The 18,555-nt window shown below is 53.6% G+C and overlaps 1 protein-coding gene and 1 long non-coding RNA gene across 7 annotated transcripts in view; one reads left to right on the forward strand and one right to left on the reverse strand.

Moving 5' to 3' along the window:
• The window catches only part of HIF3A (hypoxia inducible factor 3 subunit alpha), a 28,119-nt gene extending 11,456 nt beyond the window's left edge, over window positions 1-16,663 (reverse strand). Inside the window, exons 1-11 of one of the 6 annotated variants that reach the window (XM_037004995.2) lie at window positions 16,169-16,663; window positions 11,336-11,526; window positions 10,227-10,372; window positions 8,509-8,593; window positions 8,139-8,251; window positions 7,449-7,657; window positions 6,060-6,166; window positions 5,639-5,786; window positions 2,531-2,649; window positions 1,331-1,521; window positions 289-393 (exon numbers count right to left, since the gene is read on the reverse strand). In XM_037004995.2, the coding sequence (XP_036860890.2) occupies window positions 289-393; window positions 1,331-1,521; window positions 2,531-2,649; window positions 5,639-5,786; window positions 6,060-6,166; window positions 7,449-7,657; window positions 8,139-8,251; window positions 8,509-8,593; window positions 10,227-10,372; window positions 11,336-11,526; window positions 16,169-16,194 (1,440 nt within the window). In that variant the 5' untranslated portion in view covers window positions 16,195-16,663. Of the gene's footprint in view, window positions 1-288; window positions 394-1,330; window positions 1,522-2,530; window positions 2,650-5,638; window positions 5,787-6,059; window positions 6,167-7,448; window positions 7,658-8,138; window positions 8,252-8,508; window positions 8,594-10,226; window positions 10,373-11,335; window positions 15,751-16,168 lie in introns of those variants that run through there. The other 5 variants (XM_037004997.2, XM_037004996.2, XM_037004994.2 and 2 more) reach the window with 5 other exon arrangements.
• On the forward strand, window positions 15,351-16,288 carry LOC140847195 (uncharacterized). The gene is made up of 2 exons (XR_012126931.1): window positions 15,351-15,460; window positions 15,744-16,288. It is a non-coding gene; the product is annotated as an uncharacterized lncRNA (long non-coding RNA).
• Window positions 16,664-18,555: the final 1,892 nt, after the last annotated feature.

Below are 18,555 nucleotides of genomic sequence, written 5' to 3' on the forward strand. Positions count from 1 at the left end.
ATGCCACTGTCATGTATCTATCCATTCAATCATCCAAATATTATCCATCGAATGAACCAATCGTCTATCTAACTACCCACTCAGACATCCACCGTCCAACCATCCAAATCTCTGTCTAAACATCACCCATCTATCTATCCACCATCATCCACCTAATGAATAGAATGGCTTGTCTACCCATACATCCACTCATCCCCTTAACTATTCCACCACCCCTTCTCCAAAGCTCAGATGTGTCAGCCCATAGAGCACCGAGGTGAAGACTGTTCCTTCCATGCCAGCCCTTACCTGAGCTATATCTAAATCTGTCTCCACTGCCTCAAGGTCTTTCCCAGAAGCAAAGAGTTTGTGTGCATTCTCCACGTCCACAAGTAGTTCATCTGGGAGATCAGCCTGTGGAGAGAGAGAGTAGAGACTTAAGGACATCTTGTGCCTGGGCAATGTCAACAGTAAGACAGTCTAGACATTTGAGCTCAGGGATAGAAATGAGAGTCAAATGTCACTCAGCTAGGACACCAAGGGGTCAAAAAGCAAATGCAAATGGGCTGACTGTGGGTGTTCAAAAGTCAGAGTGCCTGAGTATAGATGGCCAGGGCAAACATCAAAGATTCAAAAAACTAAAGTTTGAGGCCAAAATATTCAGGCCATCTGGGGGTTAAAGGTCTTGGAGTCTAGAGTCTGAGCAAAGTGATGCAAAGGGTAAGGTCAAAATCAGTCTATTTGTTGGGTGGAGAGAAGATATTTTGGGAGAGGCACAGGGTGGGGATGAGGAAAGTCAACACCCGATTATATGAATCCCTGAGTCAGAGGTCAGACTATCTAGGCTCTTAAGTAAAAAATAGTAACTGCTATGGTCTACTGTGCACCTACCGGGGGCCAGGTCCTTGCTAAGTGTTTCTCATGAATTAACTCACTGAAGCCTCACAATAACCAATGAGGTGGCTGCTTGCTATTGTCCTAATTTTACAGGTGAGGAAACTGAGGCCCCACTTGTCCAGGGTAACACAGCTGGTAAGTGGCAGATTCAGGGTTTGGATACAGGTTTGGGTAAGACATTAGACATCTGAGATTCTTTGAAGGCAAAATTCGAGAGCCTAGATGCTTGATCACAAGCAAACAGGGGCAACTCTGCCAGTCCCGAACAGCCCAGGTTTGGGTTCAGATTTAACAGCTGAAGAATCAGGATTCTAGGTCTTTAAGAAACCCCAGACCCCATCTCATCTCAACCTTCCAACTACAGATGGAGCAACTGAGGTCCAGCAAACAGCAAGGTCAAGACAAAAGCCAAAGCAACCTGGATCCGAGGGCTCAAGCGGGAAGGACTGCTTACTGGAAGTGGACTTTGGGGGCGCCGGGAAGCTGGGGGTGCACTGGGGGTGGCGGCTATTGAAGTCCCATCCAGGATAGGTGCCAGGAGGTGACGAAGATCAGGGCTACAGAAACGGCGGGGGTCAGCAGCCAGGGTGGCCTCGCTCAGGGAAGGGGGGTGCAGGAAAGCCAGGATCCGGGGACCAGAGGCATCTGCAGGAAATATTGGGATGGGGAACACACAGGATGGCCATCCAGGGCTGAGGGGCAGAGCCCTCCACCCAGACCCCAGGGGGCATGGTTGACACCGTCAACAATCAGGGTGGACACTGTTGACAGTGCTGGGGAGCTGAGTCCTGGAGAACCCCTCTGGGTCAAGTGCTATCCCTTCAGTTGGCAGACTGTGGAGGGTCCTCGGGGAGGGGAGGGACCAGCTCGGGGTGGAGAGCACTCGGTAGGCTTGGTTAGCATTTGCACAGTGGGGGGTTAGCAATTGCACAGTGGTGGAGAAATGCTTTAATATTTGAAGTTTGACACCAGCTGGACCAGGGCACATGACTGACCCAGTTCTCCAGTGGCACAGAATAGCATTCACCCATTCGGCTCTGGGGGCTTGCATGTTGGGAAAAAAGACTGGCCCAAGGCCCCCAAGGAGGTTCTAAGATCCCTGGAAGTCAGGACGTGGACCCGAGCCGGTTGTGAGCCAGAAAATGAAGGGACACCGGTGATCCCACACCACCCCCAGGAGCCTGGGCTGCCGGCAGCAGCTTGAAGAGGGTGAAGGCCTGAAGAACAAGCAGAGAGAGAGGGATCAAGTGGGGGAGAAGGAAGACGTAGAAAGGAGCCAGACTTGGGAGGGTCAAGATGACTGGAAGGCAAAGAGCAGTGAGGTGGGAGCAGGGAACAAGTTCAAGTGCGGGGGCAGTGGGGGCCACAGCGGGATTCAGAGCAGAGAGCAATCACCCCAGGGACACGGGGTAGCTGGAAGGCCTGAAGAGAGAAGAGCATTCTGGGCAGGGAGCTGCATGTGCAAAGGCCCTGGGGCATGAAAGAGTCTGGTGTGTTTCAACAGCACTAAGGAAGCTGGTGTAGTTCACGGTGAGAAGGAGAGGGAGGCAGAAGGCAAGTCACCCAGGGCCAGGTAAGCTGCCTTAAGGCACTTGGGCTTTCTCCCAAGCATCCTGGGGTCACAACCCCTCCCAGCTCCAGCCCTGCCTCATACCAAGGCTTTCCCCAGGATTAGGGGTATCCTTCTGAGAGTGGGTGCCCCGCCGGCCAGGTCTGCGTGAGTGTCGCTCCGTTTGCTCCAGGGACAGCACCACTCCGGTCTGTTCCACCCGGCTGGGGTACAGGGCAGAAAGAGGAGGGGCAGTCAGGGCAGGCCCTTGGCCCCAGCCCAGGCGGCCCCCTCAGATGGTGTCCCGTCACAGGAGGCAGTCTCGTGCAGGGGCTGGAGGGCAGTGTGCAGAAGAGAATTGGCCACCTTTACTTGTTTCTTTTAAGGATTTAACTTTTGTTGAGTGCTTTTTATTATAACAGCCTTTAAAAGAAAATTAAGTGTGTCTTCCCAAGCTCCCTCTGTGGAAGGAAAGACAGAAAAAAAGAGTTGGTATTCAACACAACCTGGGTGGAGAGGGGAGACTTGGGGGTGGGGGTAACAGAGAGAGGGGGTGAATGAAAGGCATAGGAGCAAAATATTCTCTTTATAGGTATTTGCTTCCTAACACATTCTTATAAATGTATTGATGAAGAACATATATTTAACATTCTTATGTTACCAAATCTGAAGAAGTCAGAGGGATATATTTTAGTGAATATGATTTTATTTATGAAGCTTCTATTCATAGGCATTTTTTGTATTCAACAGAACAGATTTATAAATACATCCTCCTTATGTCCCCTGCACCTCCCATCCCCCGAGGTCTCTAGCTGCAAAGATAACCCAAATGTTCCCTGAGCAGGCTGGCTTTTGCAGAATTGGTCTGGGGCTGAGAACCAGTCCCTTCATCTGTATCACATTTGCATAACAATACCCAGGATGGAATTTGGGTGATCCTCCCACCGGCTCCCTGAGAAGCTCTTCCCTTCCCCACCCTCACCAAACCCCTTCTGGGCTGGAAGCATCCCAACTGAGGAGACCAAAGCCAGCCCATCCCCTTTGAAAACCACAGGCACACACAGTCCTGCATGTACACGCTCTCGATAAACACAGGCACACACAGGAACCCTCAGATATGCCCAAGTGTACATAGGGAGAGATGCGTGGGGTGCATACCCCGCACACTCAGGCTTGAGCGTGTGCACACGTGCCTCGTGGAATTCACTCAGTCGGTCATTCCACCAACGCTGTCAGTACTGCTTAGGGGTTAAGAGCAAGGGCTCTGCAGCCAGCAACCTAGGTTCAAATCACATATCTGCCACTTATGAGCTGTGTGACCTTGAGCATATGGCGGACCCTCTCTGGGCCTCATTTTCCTCCTCTATAAAAGAGGGAATAATAATAGTAGCACCTCCTCAGGTTGTTATGAGGCTTAAATGAACGAAAATATGCATAAAATGCTTAGCACCATGCCTGGCATGTGGTGAGCTGTATGTATGTTATTTTCTACTATTCTTCACCGAGCAACTACTGGGTGCCAGGCACTGTTCTAGGCACTGGAGATGCAGCAGTGCCCCAAATAAGTGAGTTTTACATTTATGAAGCAATTGCTCATTGCAATGGAGGAAGACTCATGTGTGGAAGGTGAGGGGTTTTTAATACCACAAAGAATAAGCCCCAAGCACCCACTAACAGCCACACAGCTGCATGCCACATGATACGTGCACAGCCCTAAGGATGATTAATACCAGATGCTCCTTATTTCACTGCTACTAACTAAACCCCTAGTCATTCCTCACCCATTTTCTGGCAGTAAAACTGAACCCTCCAAACCTGCTCTTTGCTTAGAGTGCAAAAGATTGAAATCCCAGGGTCTGGCCATAAAAAGGCAAATCTTCAAAATGAATAAAAGGAATTTCCAGAAGGGATGGGCACAGGGCCTTTGCAATGACAATGGAGAGACCTCTGTCCAGGTCTACAACTTACTCCAAGATTGTGATTTGAAAAGATTAAACTAAGAACATGCCAAAGGTGATCAGTCTTGTTTAGCAAGCTATGCAGCATGAACTCATGTATGAAAACTCCTGGTCCCAACTTCTGCTTTTAATAGAAATCTGTCCTTGGCCAGAGACCTGGGAAAACTACAGCGTTAGAAATTGATGCCATGTCCTAAAAGATACTCTTCAAAGAAAAGCTGTAATTCTATCTTGTGTGATAATTTGCTGCCTTCATCACAATGCTGTCATGGTGAAACACATCTAAGATGCATGGACGCCTAAGATTTTGCATTATACATCCATTAGGATGGTTAAAATTAAAATAGGACAAAAGGAGACAATATTAAGTGTTGGCCAGGATGCAGAGGAACTGAAGCTCATTGCTGATGGGAACGCAGAATGGTACAGCCACTCTGGAAAAAAGGTTTGGTAGTTCTTATGAAGTTAAATACCCCCTGCCCTTATGACCCATCCCTTCTACTCCTAGGTGTTTACCCCAGAGATATGAAAACGTGATCTCCCGAAATCCTGTATGAGAATGTTCCCTAATCACCCAAAACAGGACAACAGCCCACATGTCCTCCAACTGCTGAATGGATAAATAAACTGTGGTCCATTCATACTTGTACTGTAGGACACTACTCAGTGTGAAAAAGCAACTATTGATACACACCACAACGCAGATACATTTTAAATGCAGTATGCTAAGTGACAGAAGCCAGACTCCAATATATAGGACCCCAAGGACATGACATTCTGGAAAAGGCCAAGTGCTAGGGTCAGAGAACAGATCAGTGGTTGCCAGGGACTGGGGGTTGAGTTCACTATTAGAGAATTTTGGGGGGGTGATGAAAAATATTCTACAATGGGTAGTGGGTACACAATCCCGTGCATTTGTCAAAACTCAAAAAACTATATACCAAAAAGATGGGATGCTCTATATGTAAATTACACCTCAATTTTTTTTAAAAGGGGAAAGTGCCCCCACACTTCTGCTGGATTTCTGATTTTAACTTGAATATAGAATCCTTTTCATTGAAATTGACAGTGCACATACCCATGTGCATTCTTGCATACGTGCGTGCCTTCAGTCACACGTTCTACATACATGTACGTGCATACACTCCCTCCTACACAGGTGCACACGCATGCTTGTGCACACACACACACACACACACCTGTCCACGGACAGACAGATCCACACACACAGCCACCCCATACCCCTTCCACTTACCTGATCAGGAAATGGACGCAGACAATACTCTCAGACTGGGGGCCCCGGCCCCCTGACACCACTGTGGCCTGGGTCTGGGTCCACAGGTAGCCACCACTCCGGGCCAGGAAGCGATACTGCCCGGTTACTGCCTGGCCCTTACTCAGAACTGGGAAGGCGAGATGAGGAGGGGTCAGGACCACAGAAAGAGAGAAGGCTCTGGGGGCAGGGAGTTGGGTACGAAGGACCAGGGAAGAGAAGGTTCTTTGAGGCTTGGGGAGCTGGTGTCAGGGTGGGGAGGGAAAAGCCTCCCTGGGACGTGTGGAGCTGAGGGTCTGGTTTCAGAGTACTAGGGGACACTTCCTGGGAATTCGGGAGCTGGTGTTGGCTGGGGGCATGCAGTGCTGGCTCCAGGTTAGGGAAAGGGAACCCAGACACGTACGGGTGTGGATGCTCTGGCCAACTGCATCCGAGTCCAACGCATGGATGTACTCGTAGGCGGAACAGCCAATCAGATCATCGGGGCTATAGCCGGCAACCTCTGCGATCCTGGGGTGGGTGCAGTGGGGCCTGGTCAGTCCAACAGGCTGAAACGGAGGGTGGGTGGAGGGGAGGAGCAGGGGCGTGCAGGGCCAACGCCAGCAAGTCAGAGACAGAGTCGTGACAGAGAGAAAGGGAGAGCAAGAAACAGAAAGGGGTGTGGTGGGTTGCCTGATGGCCCCTGAAGGTGCTCTTATTCTAATTCCCAGAGCCTGTACGTTCCTGTCCACAGCAAAAGAGACTTGGCAGGTGTGACCAAGTTAAGGATCTTGAGATGGGGAGATGATCCCGGACCATCCGGGTGGGCCCGATGAAATCACAGGGGTCCTTGTAAGAGGGAGGCAGGTGGTCAGAGAGAGAACAGAAGATACAAGGACGGAGGTAGAGTGGGGCAATATACTTTGGCAAAGGAGGAGCCGCAAAACAAGGGCAGTAGGAAGTCTCCAGAAGCTTCTAAGGTAAGGAAATGGATTCTTCCCTGGAGGCCCCAGAGGGAATGCAGCCCTTGATTTTAGCCCCCTAAGACTCATTTCACACTGCTTACCTCCAGAACTGTGAGGTAGTGGATGTGTGTTGTTTTTAGCCACTATGTTTGTGGGAATATGTGAAATAAATAGAGGGCGGAAGAGAAAAGAAGAAAATCACTGAAAGGAAGATAAGAGAGAATGAATAGAAATAAAAGGTAATAATAATGATAATGGTTAACAATTGACACTTCCAGAGTGCTCTGCATCAGGCAACTCGGGGCGCTCTGAACAACCCCAACTCTGCTCTGTTCTCACTCCACAGGGCAGTGGAGGAAAGCGTGGCCCAGAGAGGTGAAGTCACTGGGCCAAGGGCACACAGCCAGGTGGTGAACCCGTAGAGCCTGAGCCCAGAGTCACATTCCTAACACGACTCCAGGGCGAGGGAAAAAGGGAAGATGCAGAAAAATGAAGGGAGGGAGGAGGAGAGACAAGGGCAGCCGGGACGGAGGGAGAGAAAGAGAGAAAGGGAAGGTCAGAGGGAGAATCAGTAATCAGCCTGCTGGGCCCCGTACAAAGTGCTGTACGTGAACTGACTTGCTTAGGGAAGAAAGGTCAGGAGGGAGAAGCTAAGAGAGAGACTCGGAGAGAGACAGGGTCAGCAAAAAGACCCACAAAAAATTGAGAGACAGACATGCACACAGAGACGGAGATAGACAGAGTCCGGGAAAGACAGACACAGACCAGAGAGAACCGGAAACAGTGAGGGAAGTGGGCAGAAAGGAAGAAGGCAGCTGGTCCAGTGGGTGGGCTGGGCTCCTGCCCACCTCTCATCGCAGTAGGTGAATTTCATGTCCAGGCTGTGGCGGCTGAGGAAGGCCCCCCGGCCCAGTGGGGGCTCCAGGCTGCCCGGGTGGGGGATAGCTTCACAAATGAGCACCAGGCATTGCAGGGGGGGCTCCAAATTGGGGCTCCCAGATGGGGAAGTCTGTGCAGGGGGCTTGTAGGCCCTCATGTGTCCAGAGCAGTGCAGCACCTGGTGGGTGGGGGTAAGGCAGTGATGCCCCTGGGCCTGGGGCTACACGTGGGGCTGGGAGACATATCTTTGTGGCCCCACAAGGGGCTGGGAGGAAAACCCTGGGGACTCCAGGGACTCAGCTCAGAGAGCCAAGGACCTCTAGATCCTAACCCCATAGAGGCCCAACCTAAGGCGGTTCTGAAGATTTCCAGGTTCTAAGATCAGGACCCCAGATTCCAATACCACAGAGTCTCCGGGCCCAGAAGGCTGAAGACTCTCAGCCCCAGGCCCACAGGAATCCAGACTAAGAAAGGATACAAGGAACCCCAGACCCCCAACCTCCTAGACCCCAAGGACCCACTAGATGCAGTCTGAGAGCCCACAGGATCCCCAGTCCAGGAGACCCCCAGACTCCAACCCGTTATAAGAATTTTAGGGTCAGGCCCGCCCCCAGCAGGCCCCCAAGCCCTCACCCTCCTCCAGACCAGGTCCTGCCCACCTTCCAGGTGGCCGCCTTGAGGTTGAGGGTGCGCCCGCGGCTGGTGAGGGTGCTCTTCATGCGCAAGGAGAAGCACCGCTCGGTGGGAGCTTCTGGCTTCTTTCTCGACAAGCCTGGGGAGGGGGAGGGGAGAAGCGGGCCACGCGGCAGCTGTGGCCAGGGCCCAGTTCTCCCAGCACCCTGGCTAGAAAGGCTCCCCAGCCTCATCCCTAACATTGAGACCTGGAACCAGAGAAGGTCTCCCGGGGGTAGAATACAGTCCTTCAGACCATACTCCCTCAGGGCCCCAGGGCAGGCCCATGTCCCTCCCCTCAGACCCCAGGGCAGAACATGCCCCTCTTGGGGGGACAGAGGCCTCCAGGGAACTCACTCTGCTGTGGGGTCAGGGCATCCTGAAGCTCCTCTTGGTCACAGGGGTGGATGAAATCGAAGATGCTGTGTCCAATGAGCTCAAGCTGCAGGAGGGGAGCATGGGGTGTCTTGGCGGAAAAACACTTGCACTAGGGCCTCTGACCCACCTCCTCCTCCCCATCCTCATCAGTCCTGCCCCAACTCACAGGCCTGGATTACTTCACCAGTCTCTCTAATCATTCATTCATTCATTCACTTATGGAGCAATCATTTCTTCAGCACTTACTATTTGCCAGGCCCTTCTATACAGCGAGGGTACCTCAGTGACCACAGACTAAGTCCCTGCCTCTCAGAGCTTACTGGCTACTGGGGGGATAGCCAGCAAACAAACAGAAACAACACGTATATAAAACAATGTAATAAGGAACGACAAAATCAAAAGAGGGTAAGGTGATGACATGATGGGATGCTATCTTAGAGGTGGCAGTCAGGGACAGTTTCTTGAGGAGGTGACATTTAAGTGAATTGCTGAACAAAGCCACCAGGTGGTCTTGTGGCTCTCTGGGGTACAGTGTTCTGGGGAAAGGGAATAGGAAGTGCAAACGATTTGAGGTGAGACCCCATTCAAATCCTGCCTGTTTCACCAGCCAAAGACCCAGTTCATCATCGTTTCTATTCAGGAAATGAACCTGGTCCTGGCTTGGGGGGCGCCTTGGGTGACAGGGAACCCACACAGCTCGCAGTCAGTGGTGATGCTCAACAGAGGCCGAGCCGGATCTCCTTCCTCTGACAGTACCTCTTGAAGCTGGCTTCAGATCCTTGCTCTGCCACTTCCTAGCTTTAGGACTGGGGGACCTTCACCTCTCTAAGCACCAAACCTCAAGCTAACAGAGAAATCGGTACCAGGAGTGGGATAATGAGGCAGGAAAAAGGAACGGATGGATGCCAACTCTGGAGCTCATTTATGTGAAATAGGAAAAAGAAAGGTAACTCTCTTGTGGGGCTTGCCATACGGATGAGCTGAAATTATTTCTCCTTCCTAAGTGTCTCTTCTTTGTAGTCCCATCTCATCCCCTCCTACACCTCTTCTCCCACCAAATGCCCTGCATCCACCCAGCCCCTGGTCTCACTCCCTCCGATTCTATCTCTGTGCAGCACCTGGTAGGATCTGTAAAAAAGGTAAATCTGATTCTACCTCTCTGACACAACCTCCTCTCTGCTTAAAATCCTCCCACAGCTCCCCTGTGCCTTGGCTATAAGCGTTCTAATTTGGCCCTAAATTATCTAACCCTTGCTGACCTCTCTTGACATTTTTCTCTCACCTTTCTCCCTGTACTCGTCACCTCACCAGGATAAATGTCTTCAATTCCCCTAAATGTATCTCACCTCTGGGTCTTTGCATATTCTGTTCCCTCATTCCAGTCTTCACTGCTTCCATCCACTCCCCAGATCTTTTAACTGATTAAATCCTTCAGGTTTCAACTCATATGAGTTCTCCTCCAGAAAGCCCTCAGTTACCCCCCAGGCTGGGGCAGGTACCTCCTCCCAACCCCAGGGCTTGCACACTCCCGAGGCTGTCCCATCCTGGCCTTGACCACTCTGATTCTTCCTGTCTGGTGACACTTCTCCCACTCTGGACTGTGAGCCCTGTAAAGGCAGCACTAAGGCAGTCCTGGTCACCTCTGTATCCCAGCATCCCCGTGCAGGGCCAGGCACCAGGCAGGCAGCTCCTCTCACCTGACTGAGGCCCAGGTGCTTGCTGACATTCTCCGACAGGTAAGCCATGTCTCCCTCAGCTGTGAGCACCATGACGAAGCCCTCCAGGGCCTTCAGGTAGCAGGCATCCAGTTGTTCTCCCCCTGCTCCCACCTGGTTCCACTGCCCTGATATTGGGGCCAGGGTGGATGGGGCAACTGCAGTCAGCCAGGGGCCCAGCCTGGCTAGCCTCCCTCTGCGTTTCCTCACTCTGAGCAACTTAAAGGTACCCCCTGGGTGAGTGAGGCACATCTCAGGGGCTTGGAGTCCCAAGGACGAGGGCAGGGCCACCAAGGGCTGTAATTCTAAGGGACCAGGGCCTAGGGAGAGTCAGAATTATAAGTGGGGCCAAGCTTCCCAGGGATTCGGAATCCTTGGGGCGGGACCTTCCAGACGGGCAAAACTCTAAAGAGGCAGGGACTCCCAGATGAGAGACTTCTAAGGGGACCGAGTCTCCCAAAGAAATAAAATTCCACAGGGCAGGGAGGTCTAATGAGCTGAGCCTGCTGGAGGATGACTCCACTTTTCCTATAATAAAGTCTCTGCAGAGCAGAATTCTGACTAGGTGAGAATTCAAAGGGACGGCTAGTAAGGGAACAAGTGACAGAGCTAGGGGAGCTGGGGAGGGAAAGGTCTCCCAGTAATGTAATGAAAAATTGGGCAGCAAAGCTTCTCAGGGGTATTTATCACAAGGGACGAGGCTTAGCCGAGAAGATCACCCAAGGGACCAAATCCTAGGGGCTGAGGCACCTTAGGGAGTTAGGTGGCCTCCTATTCCTTAGAGCGCCAACCCTAACGAGGCGGAGCTTCCCAAGAGCGCTTCCCAAGAGACGGGGCCTCACAAGCGATAGAGTGATAGACTTCTAAGGGGGCGGGACTTCTTAGAGAACTAGGCTCCAACTGGCCCAGAACTCGGAGGGGGAGGGGCCAAGCCAGGGTAGCGGACTTCCCGGGGAGTGGGCTTCCGCTGAGAAGATGTCAGGGCGCGTGAGCCTACGGGGGTAAGGATTCCCGGAGGAGGGGCCTCCCGGGGATGCATTTCCCAGGGGCGGGGCCTTGCCGAGGGAGGCACTCCCGGGGGCGGGGCTCACCTGCGGCGCAGAGGCGGTGCATGCGCAGGTAGCTGATGGTGAGGCGCATGATGGAGGCCTTGTCCAGGTGTGCGCTGACGCCGCGCGCGAAGGGCAGCGTGTGAGCTAGCTGGTACAGCACCTCGGTCTCCTGGCTGCGCCGGCTGCGGGCCGCATCCCGGGACTTCTCCTTGCGCAGCTCTGTGCTCGACCTGGGGGCACCGGCATCATTCGCCGGCGGCGCCCCCGGAAGGGAAAGAGTTGGATGGGCCAAGAACGTGGAGTGATGCCACATGGAGCCCGGGCTTACAGAGGGCAGGGCCGCTACTGCACAGACGCTGTGTGGCCCGGGCTTGCTCCCGGAGCTCTCTGGACCTGGGAGGTTTATACTCGAGAGGCGCTCCTAGCCTCGAGTTTTATTTGTGCCTGCGCCAGCCCACGCTGCCCCCCGGCGCCTCGCTCCTCTCCAAGGCGTGCCCAGGGCCGCTGTCCCCTCCCTGACTTATCTGCTGTTTATTCCCCGGGCTTGGGACGCCTGGGGGACAGGGAGGCCTCCTGCTGGGAGGGGGCTGGCCGAGTTGGCCCGGAGCCAGGGGAGGGAGAAGATGCGTACAGCCTTTAGGGCCCCTGTCTCCCAGAACCCCCTCTCTTGCCCTTTCCCCTCCAGCTGGGCTGAGTCCTCAGAATCTTGGAGCACAGATCTCAAAGTCCAACGGCTCACCAACAGGGGCCCTGCCAGGGTGACAGCAAACCAACCCCAGGTTCTGTCCAGCCAACAGCTAACCACTCACCCCTACTTTTTAATCCAGTTCAGTGCCTGAGTTCGGCATGTGGGTTGGGGGTACAAGGGTGAGTATCATTTTGTCAGAAGTACCTGCCACTTACCCAGCTTCTCCTATTTTGTCAGTCCCTGTGCCTTGTGTGTAACTTATATTAACCTACTTAGAGCTCAGACCACCCTAGAAGGAAGGTAGTAACATTATCCCATCGAACAGAAGAAAAAAACAAGGTACAGAAAGGTGCGGTGCTTGCTCGTAGGAGTGAAGCCTGGGTCGGAATACCGCTCCGCCTTGAAGTCTTCAACTTGCTCTGTGCAATGGCCCTGGATTTGGCTCCAGGTTTTAGTGCTGTTTTTGCCACTGTCTAAAAAGTTAAACTCCAGAGCTGTCTGAATCCACACTCTATACTTTTTTTAAAAAGAGTATATCACATATAGTACATATAATCTTATCTATATTTATATCGATAAAACCATTAATAACTTGCTAAGCATTCCTATGTCTGGCACTGTGCTGAGTACTTGCCTGTGTGTACTCACTCAACCCCAGGGGCCCTTAGGTGATGAACACTTTAGACCTCCATTTCACAAAGGGGAAACTGAGCCAGAAAAGTCACAAAACCAGTAACTGCCAGAGCTGGGATTCGAACCTAGGTAGTGAGGTTCTGAAGCCTGCCTTCTCTAATTCCTCCCTTGGGACTCGCCCTATGGAAGCTGACTCCAGAAGGGGAGGCCATCCCTTCCTAAAAGCCAGAGGCCACTTCTGGGGTAACATCAACCTCACCCCCAGCAGGAGACCTGCTGCTCCACCCAAGGGCACGAAGGGGAGAGGGGAGGGGAGGGGACTGTTCCAGCTGGCTGTGGTGGGGAGAACACTCCTCCGTGCAAGGGTGTAGGAGGCACAGAAGGGGGCAGGCTGGGTGGAGAGGTGAAGGAAGCCAGCACTCACCCCATCCCCTCCCTCCTGGCTGGTGGGGGGCAGGGGCCTCCAGTCCTGCTCTGCCCAGAGGACATTCCGTCCTGTCCTGTTCTGTTCCAGCCCTGTTTGTCTTCCTGCCCAGAGGGTGGGGGTGGGCGGGCCTCATTCAGCTAGGGGCCCCTGACAGAGGGAACAGGGAGTGGGAACAGGAGGCTGGGGCCGCCCCCCACCTCCCAGGCAGCTGGGCTCTGGAATCCTCTCTGTGGCAGACTTCTCCGACCGTCGTAGAAGGAGCCAGCTGGTGGCTGCAACGGGACCCTCCTTCCAGCTCCGGATGTTCTTTTGACAGGAAGTGTGGGCCTCTCACTGGCTGCACAGATGCCTGGGTCTCTGGCCTTTCTGTTAAATAGACTAGAGGCTGGTTCTTCTAGTTCAGGGTTCCAATCTCGATGCATTACTTACTAGCTGCGTGACTTTGGACAAGCTGCAGAGCCTCCCTAAGCAGAATAACACAACCTTATAGGCTTATTTTGAAGATTAAGTGAGTTAATAGATGTCAAGGATTTAGAACAGGACCTGGCAATTGGTTAGTGCTATATAGAGGTCAAACTTTTCATTATTCCACCTTTGTCTGCGTCAGGGATGGAAGGCTTAGGAGCCTCGTGGACACTGGAGAAACCCATGGGCCTTTGTTGTAACCCTGTGGTGCGGTGTGTGTGTACAATTACATACCTGACTTCTACATAAACTCTTTGGGAAGAAAACCAAATAATAGTGATAGGAACAGTAGTGATGGCTTTAACATACTGAACACTCACTGAGCTAGAGACCCCACTAAATCCTTCCAACAACCCAGGGAACTAGGAAGAGTGAGCTCCCTTTTACAAAGCCAGAGCCACAGCTCTGGGCAATGGCATCACCAGCCCATGTAACCCAACTGGTAATCTCAGGCCCACCACCCCTGCCCCACCCCTCCTTTGCCCACTGGTCTCAGTGCCTTCCCCTCGTCCCACCCCTGCTGCCTCCGGATTTCCCCAGCTGGCCAATCTCCCCAGCTGGCCCCCTGCCCAGCCCTGGTCCAGCCCCCTGGCACTCTGCCCAGCTTGGGACGTGCAGCTGGAACCCGGCCACCCTTCTGCTGTGTTCCAGCAGAGAACAGGGGGCGGGCCCAGGGCCTGGAGGCCCCAGGGTGAGGCCTGGGAACGGGGGCTGGGGCCTGGTGCCCCCCCTCCCACCAAGAGAGGGAGAAGGGCCACCTGAAGACCTTGCCACCTGTGAGCAAAGCAAAGGCCCAGAGAGCAGCGGGCCCCTGCCCCACATTCAGGGCCCATCCTGGGCCCCTCTCCTGACACTCAGCTGGGTACTGGGGGTCTTGCCAGAAGTATAGAGGATTTGGGGGACCTTAGGTTGTATCTGGGCAGGGATCCCTCTTGGCACCGCCCAGAGGTGGCGTAAGAGGCCAGAGGCAGGGTCTGGGTTTGAGAACAGCCCGGGATGGGTGTTGGGGAGAGTTTCCCTGCTCCTGACTCTGCTCATTCCTAAGGACATGATAGTCTAGCAGGGTGCCTGAACCCAAAGTCCTATCTTCTCTGGAAACCCTCTGATTTGGGGGGCACCCAGAGCCCCATTAGGGTCTTCCCAAGAACATTCCTGCCCAGGCTGGGGTGGCAGTAAGCCCGAGCTGGAAGAAGAAAAGGGGGTGAGGGCGTATGGGGCGGGGGACCCACTCACCATCACCCAGCCTCTTTTTGGCCCAAGTGCCATCCTTAGGGGTGCAGGACGGGACGGAGTGTGGCTGGGGTCCGGGTGCAAGTTACGAGTGAGTGGTGAGCAGCACCGGGATGACACCACAGGAAAGGGCTGGGCTTGGGTGGGGAGAGGGAGCACCCCAGCTCAGCCCAGGAGGGGCCCCCCCACCCAACCAGGAGGGGGCACAGGGCGGGGCTGGGCTGGGGATGGCCCAGAAGGGGTGGGATGGACTTCCCTGGCAGGCCCAGAGCCAGAGCCTGGAATAGAATGGGAGGTCAGGGGTTGGGGGGCGGCGAACGGCTTGGGGAGGTAATAAACATGGGGGCTGTGTGGATGGATCCAATCAGACCCACGAAGCCAGGGAGGAGGGAAGGGGGTGAGGCTTCCTGGAGGCCTCAGATTGGACAGGGGAGGCTAAGGGTCTGGAACATTTTCCCAGGTCCCATGAAAACATGGCCAGATAGGACCCCTCCCTGGCAGTGGACCCAGGACACAGGCTCCCTGCTGCCCCTGCAGAACGGCACCTGCTGGGAGACGAACTCAGAAAAACCTCCTCCGCCCGGGGTAACCCGCGGGGCACTGCGGCAGGGCGGGCCGCCAGCGCAGCTTGCACGGAACCAGCAACGCGCCCTCCACGGGGGGCTTCACAAAATAAGGCTTGGGTGGGTCCCCCCTCCGTCCCAGGGTCACAGGGACTGAGGTGAGGGGCTAGACTTTGGGAAGTGGTCCGGCTGTTTCCCTGGTATTAAAGGGGGCAACTCTACTTTGCAAAAGATACAGAAAGGTCCCTGGGAAGGATCCCAAGTAGCCTCTGAAAGAGGAACTCCCCCAGCCTATTTCTTGGGAACCCAAGGTTCGGGAGCCTGTGTCAGAAGGGTCCAGTTAAAAAGGATCTCGCTTCTCTTGAATTCAGAAGCTGGCTCCCCATTCCAAGGAACTTACATCTGGGAAGGCTCAGTTTGGGGGTACCCCATATCCCCTAGGATCCCAGGAGTCTGTGGCAAGGAACGACCTCAATTCTGGGTGTTCGGAGGACAGAGGAGTCTGTGTGGAGGGAGAATGCCCCCCGCAAAAGCAGCCCGGCAACTGCTCAAAGGCAACCAGCTTCAATTCCGTGAGGACCCCGAGTTTCACCGCCCCCACCAAGAGGGGAAACGACGCAGAAGCAGTAGGAAATTGGGGGATCGCTACCCTGAAGTCGCTCCTGGCTAGAGGGGCGGAGCAGCGGGAAACTTGGGGCCACCCCCACCCCAACATCCCCCAGGGTAGAGGGTGCGGCGGGGACGTGCCTCCAGCCGCGCGTCCGGGGGCGTCCCTGGTTTGCACCCACGCATCCCCAACGCGGCTCAGGGGTCCCTAGAAGGTGAGCCCCCCAACTCCCATCATCCCTGGCCCCCAACCACACTACCTTGAGCGCTGTAGCCCCAGCGCCATGGCTCGCCGTCGCCGCCGGGACGCCCTCGGAGGCCCCTAGCCCCCTCCCCGGGCCCTGCGAGCCCCCTCCCCAGCTCCTCCCCCGCCGCCTCGTTGGCTGCGCCGAGCCCGGCCCGCGGCTCCGGTTGGGCGACCGGTCCGCCACTTCTGAGAAAGAGGCGGGACCAGGAGCGAAGACTTGGAAGGCCCGAGGAGTGGGGGTACCGTGGAGTACGCCCCCAGCCACACCCCTCGCCGCGGACTCCCTCGGCCCAGTGGCCAGCGGCGGCTGCGGGCCCCGCCTTCGGGCCCGGGGTCTCCCGCGAAGTCTCGGCACCAGTGCCCTGCCGAACCCAGCCGGTCCCCTCTGTCCCTTAGAGCCAGCGCCACTCTCCGACCGCCACCGCGGCGCGTCCCTCCAGCCTCCAGTCCCACAGCCTCCAAGTCGCCCAGCTCTGCCGCCACGACGTCCTCTTCCTTCCCACTGAGTCCCCCACTTCTCCTCGCCACCCCCAACTCCCCACCCCACCCCAGTTCTACAGCCCCTGCCCCTCTGTCCCTCACCATCCCCGCTCGGTCCCCAGCCCTTCAACCGGTGCCGCCCGCCTCGTCCCCACGCCCGCAGGCTGGCACCCGCGGTATTCTAGCTGCACCTCACTGCCTCTAACTCCCTTTGCAGAGGGTCTCACTGTTGAATAATTAAGTTTACGTTAAGTAAATATGAAAACCCAATCACACCCCCTTTCTGAAAGAGCAGAGAAGTGTATCTTCCCACCAGCAACGTAAGGAGGGAGAGGAACAAGGTCACCAAGGAGTGGTAAAAGTATCACACTGGGACAAGAAACAGACTGTGTCTTGGCAGAAAGGGGGTGCTAATCCACAGTGGAACAATATTCTGGATGGAGCTTCACGCTGGCAAGAGGCAAGGGAAACAAAATAATAAATGAACAAGTGGGACTACATCAAGCTAAAAAGCTTCTGTACAGCAAAGGAAACCATCAATATGGGAGAATATATTCATAAATGACATATCTGACAAGGGGTTAACATCCAAAATACGTAAAGAACTCACATGCCTCAACACCCAACAAGCAAATGACCCAATTAAAGAATGGACAGATATGAGCAGACACTTCTCCAAAGAAGAAATTCAGATGGCCAACAGGCACACGAAAAGGTGCTCCACATTGCTAATTATCAGGCAAATGCAAATTAAAACCACAATGAGATATCACCTCACAGCAGTTAGAATGGCCAACATCAAAAAGACTAGAAACAACAAATGCTGGAGAGGATGAGGAGAAAGGGGAACCCTCCTACACTGCTGGTGGGAATGCAAATTAGTTCAACCATGGTAGAAAGCAATATGTAGGTTCCTCAAAAAACTAAAAATAGAAATACCATTTGACCCAGGAATTCCACTTCTAGGAATTTATCCAAAGAAAACCAGATCTCACATTCAAAAAGAATTATTCACCCCTGTGTTTATCGCAGCACTATTTACAACAGCCAAGATATGGAAGCAACCTGAGTGTCCATCAGTAGATGAATGGATAAAGAAGAGGTGGTACATATACACAATGGAATATTATTCAGCCATAAGGAGAAGAGAAGTTCTACCATTTGCAACAACATGGAAGGAGCTAGAGGGTATTATGCTCAGTGAAATACACCATCAGAGAAAGACACACTGACTCCTCTGTCCTCCGAACCCCGAGAAATGAAATGATTTCCCTAATTTGTGGAGTATAACAACGAAGCAAAGCTGAAGGAACAAAATAGCAGCGGACTCAGAGACTCCAAGAAGGGACTAGCGGTTACCAAAAAGAGGGGGTGAAGGAGGGGGAGCAGGGAGAGAGGGAGAGAGGATTGAGGGGTATTATGATTGGTACACATGGTGTATGGAGGGGGGTCACGAGGAAGCCAGTGTAGCACAGAGAAGACAAGTAGCGACTCTGTGGCATCTTACTGCACTGATGGACAGTGACTTCAATGGGATATAAGGGGGACTTGATAATACAGCTGAATACAGTAACCGGAACGTTTTTCATGTGAAACCTTCATACGAGTGTATATCAATGATACATTAATAAATAAATAAATTGAATTAAAAAAAAAAAAACAGGGCTGGCCATAACCCTCCCCTCACCAGCTCCAGGGACAAAAGATCCACACCTAGCCAATCAGTTTATTCTGTTTCCCTGATCACAATGATTGGTTCAGGGAGGCCATGTGACCTAACCTAGCCCAGAGAGAACTAACCCCAGGACATTTGCTGAAACTATCAAGAAAGAGGGTCTCTATTTCTGCAGGAGTTACCAAGTTGGTGAGCCCCGAGCCTGGAGCAGATGGGGCTCACCCTATCACCAAGAATGGAGAGGC

Source organism: Manis javanica, chromosome 17 (genome assembly GCF_040802235.1).
Source record: "Manis javanica isolate MJ-LG chromosome 17, MJ_LKY, whole genome shotgun sequence".
NCBI classification, from domain to species: domain Eukaryota; kingdom Metazoa; phylum Chordata; class Mammalia; order Pholidota; family Manidae; genus Manis; species Manis javanica.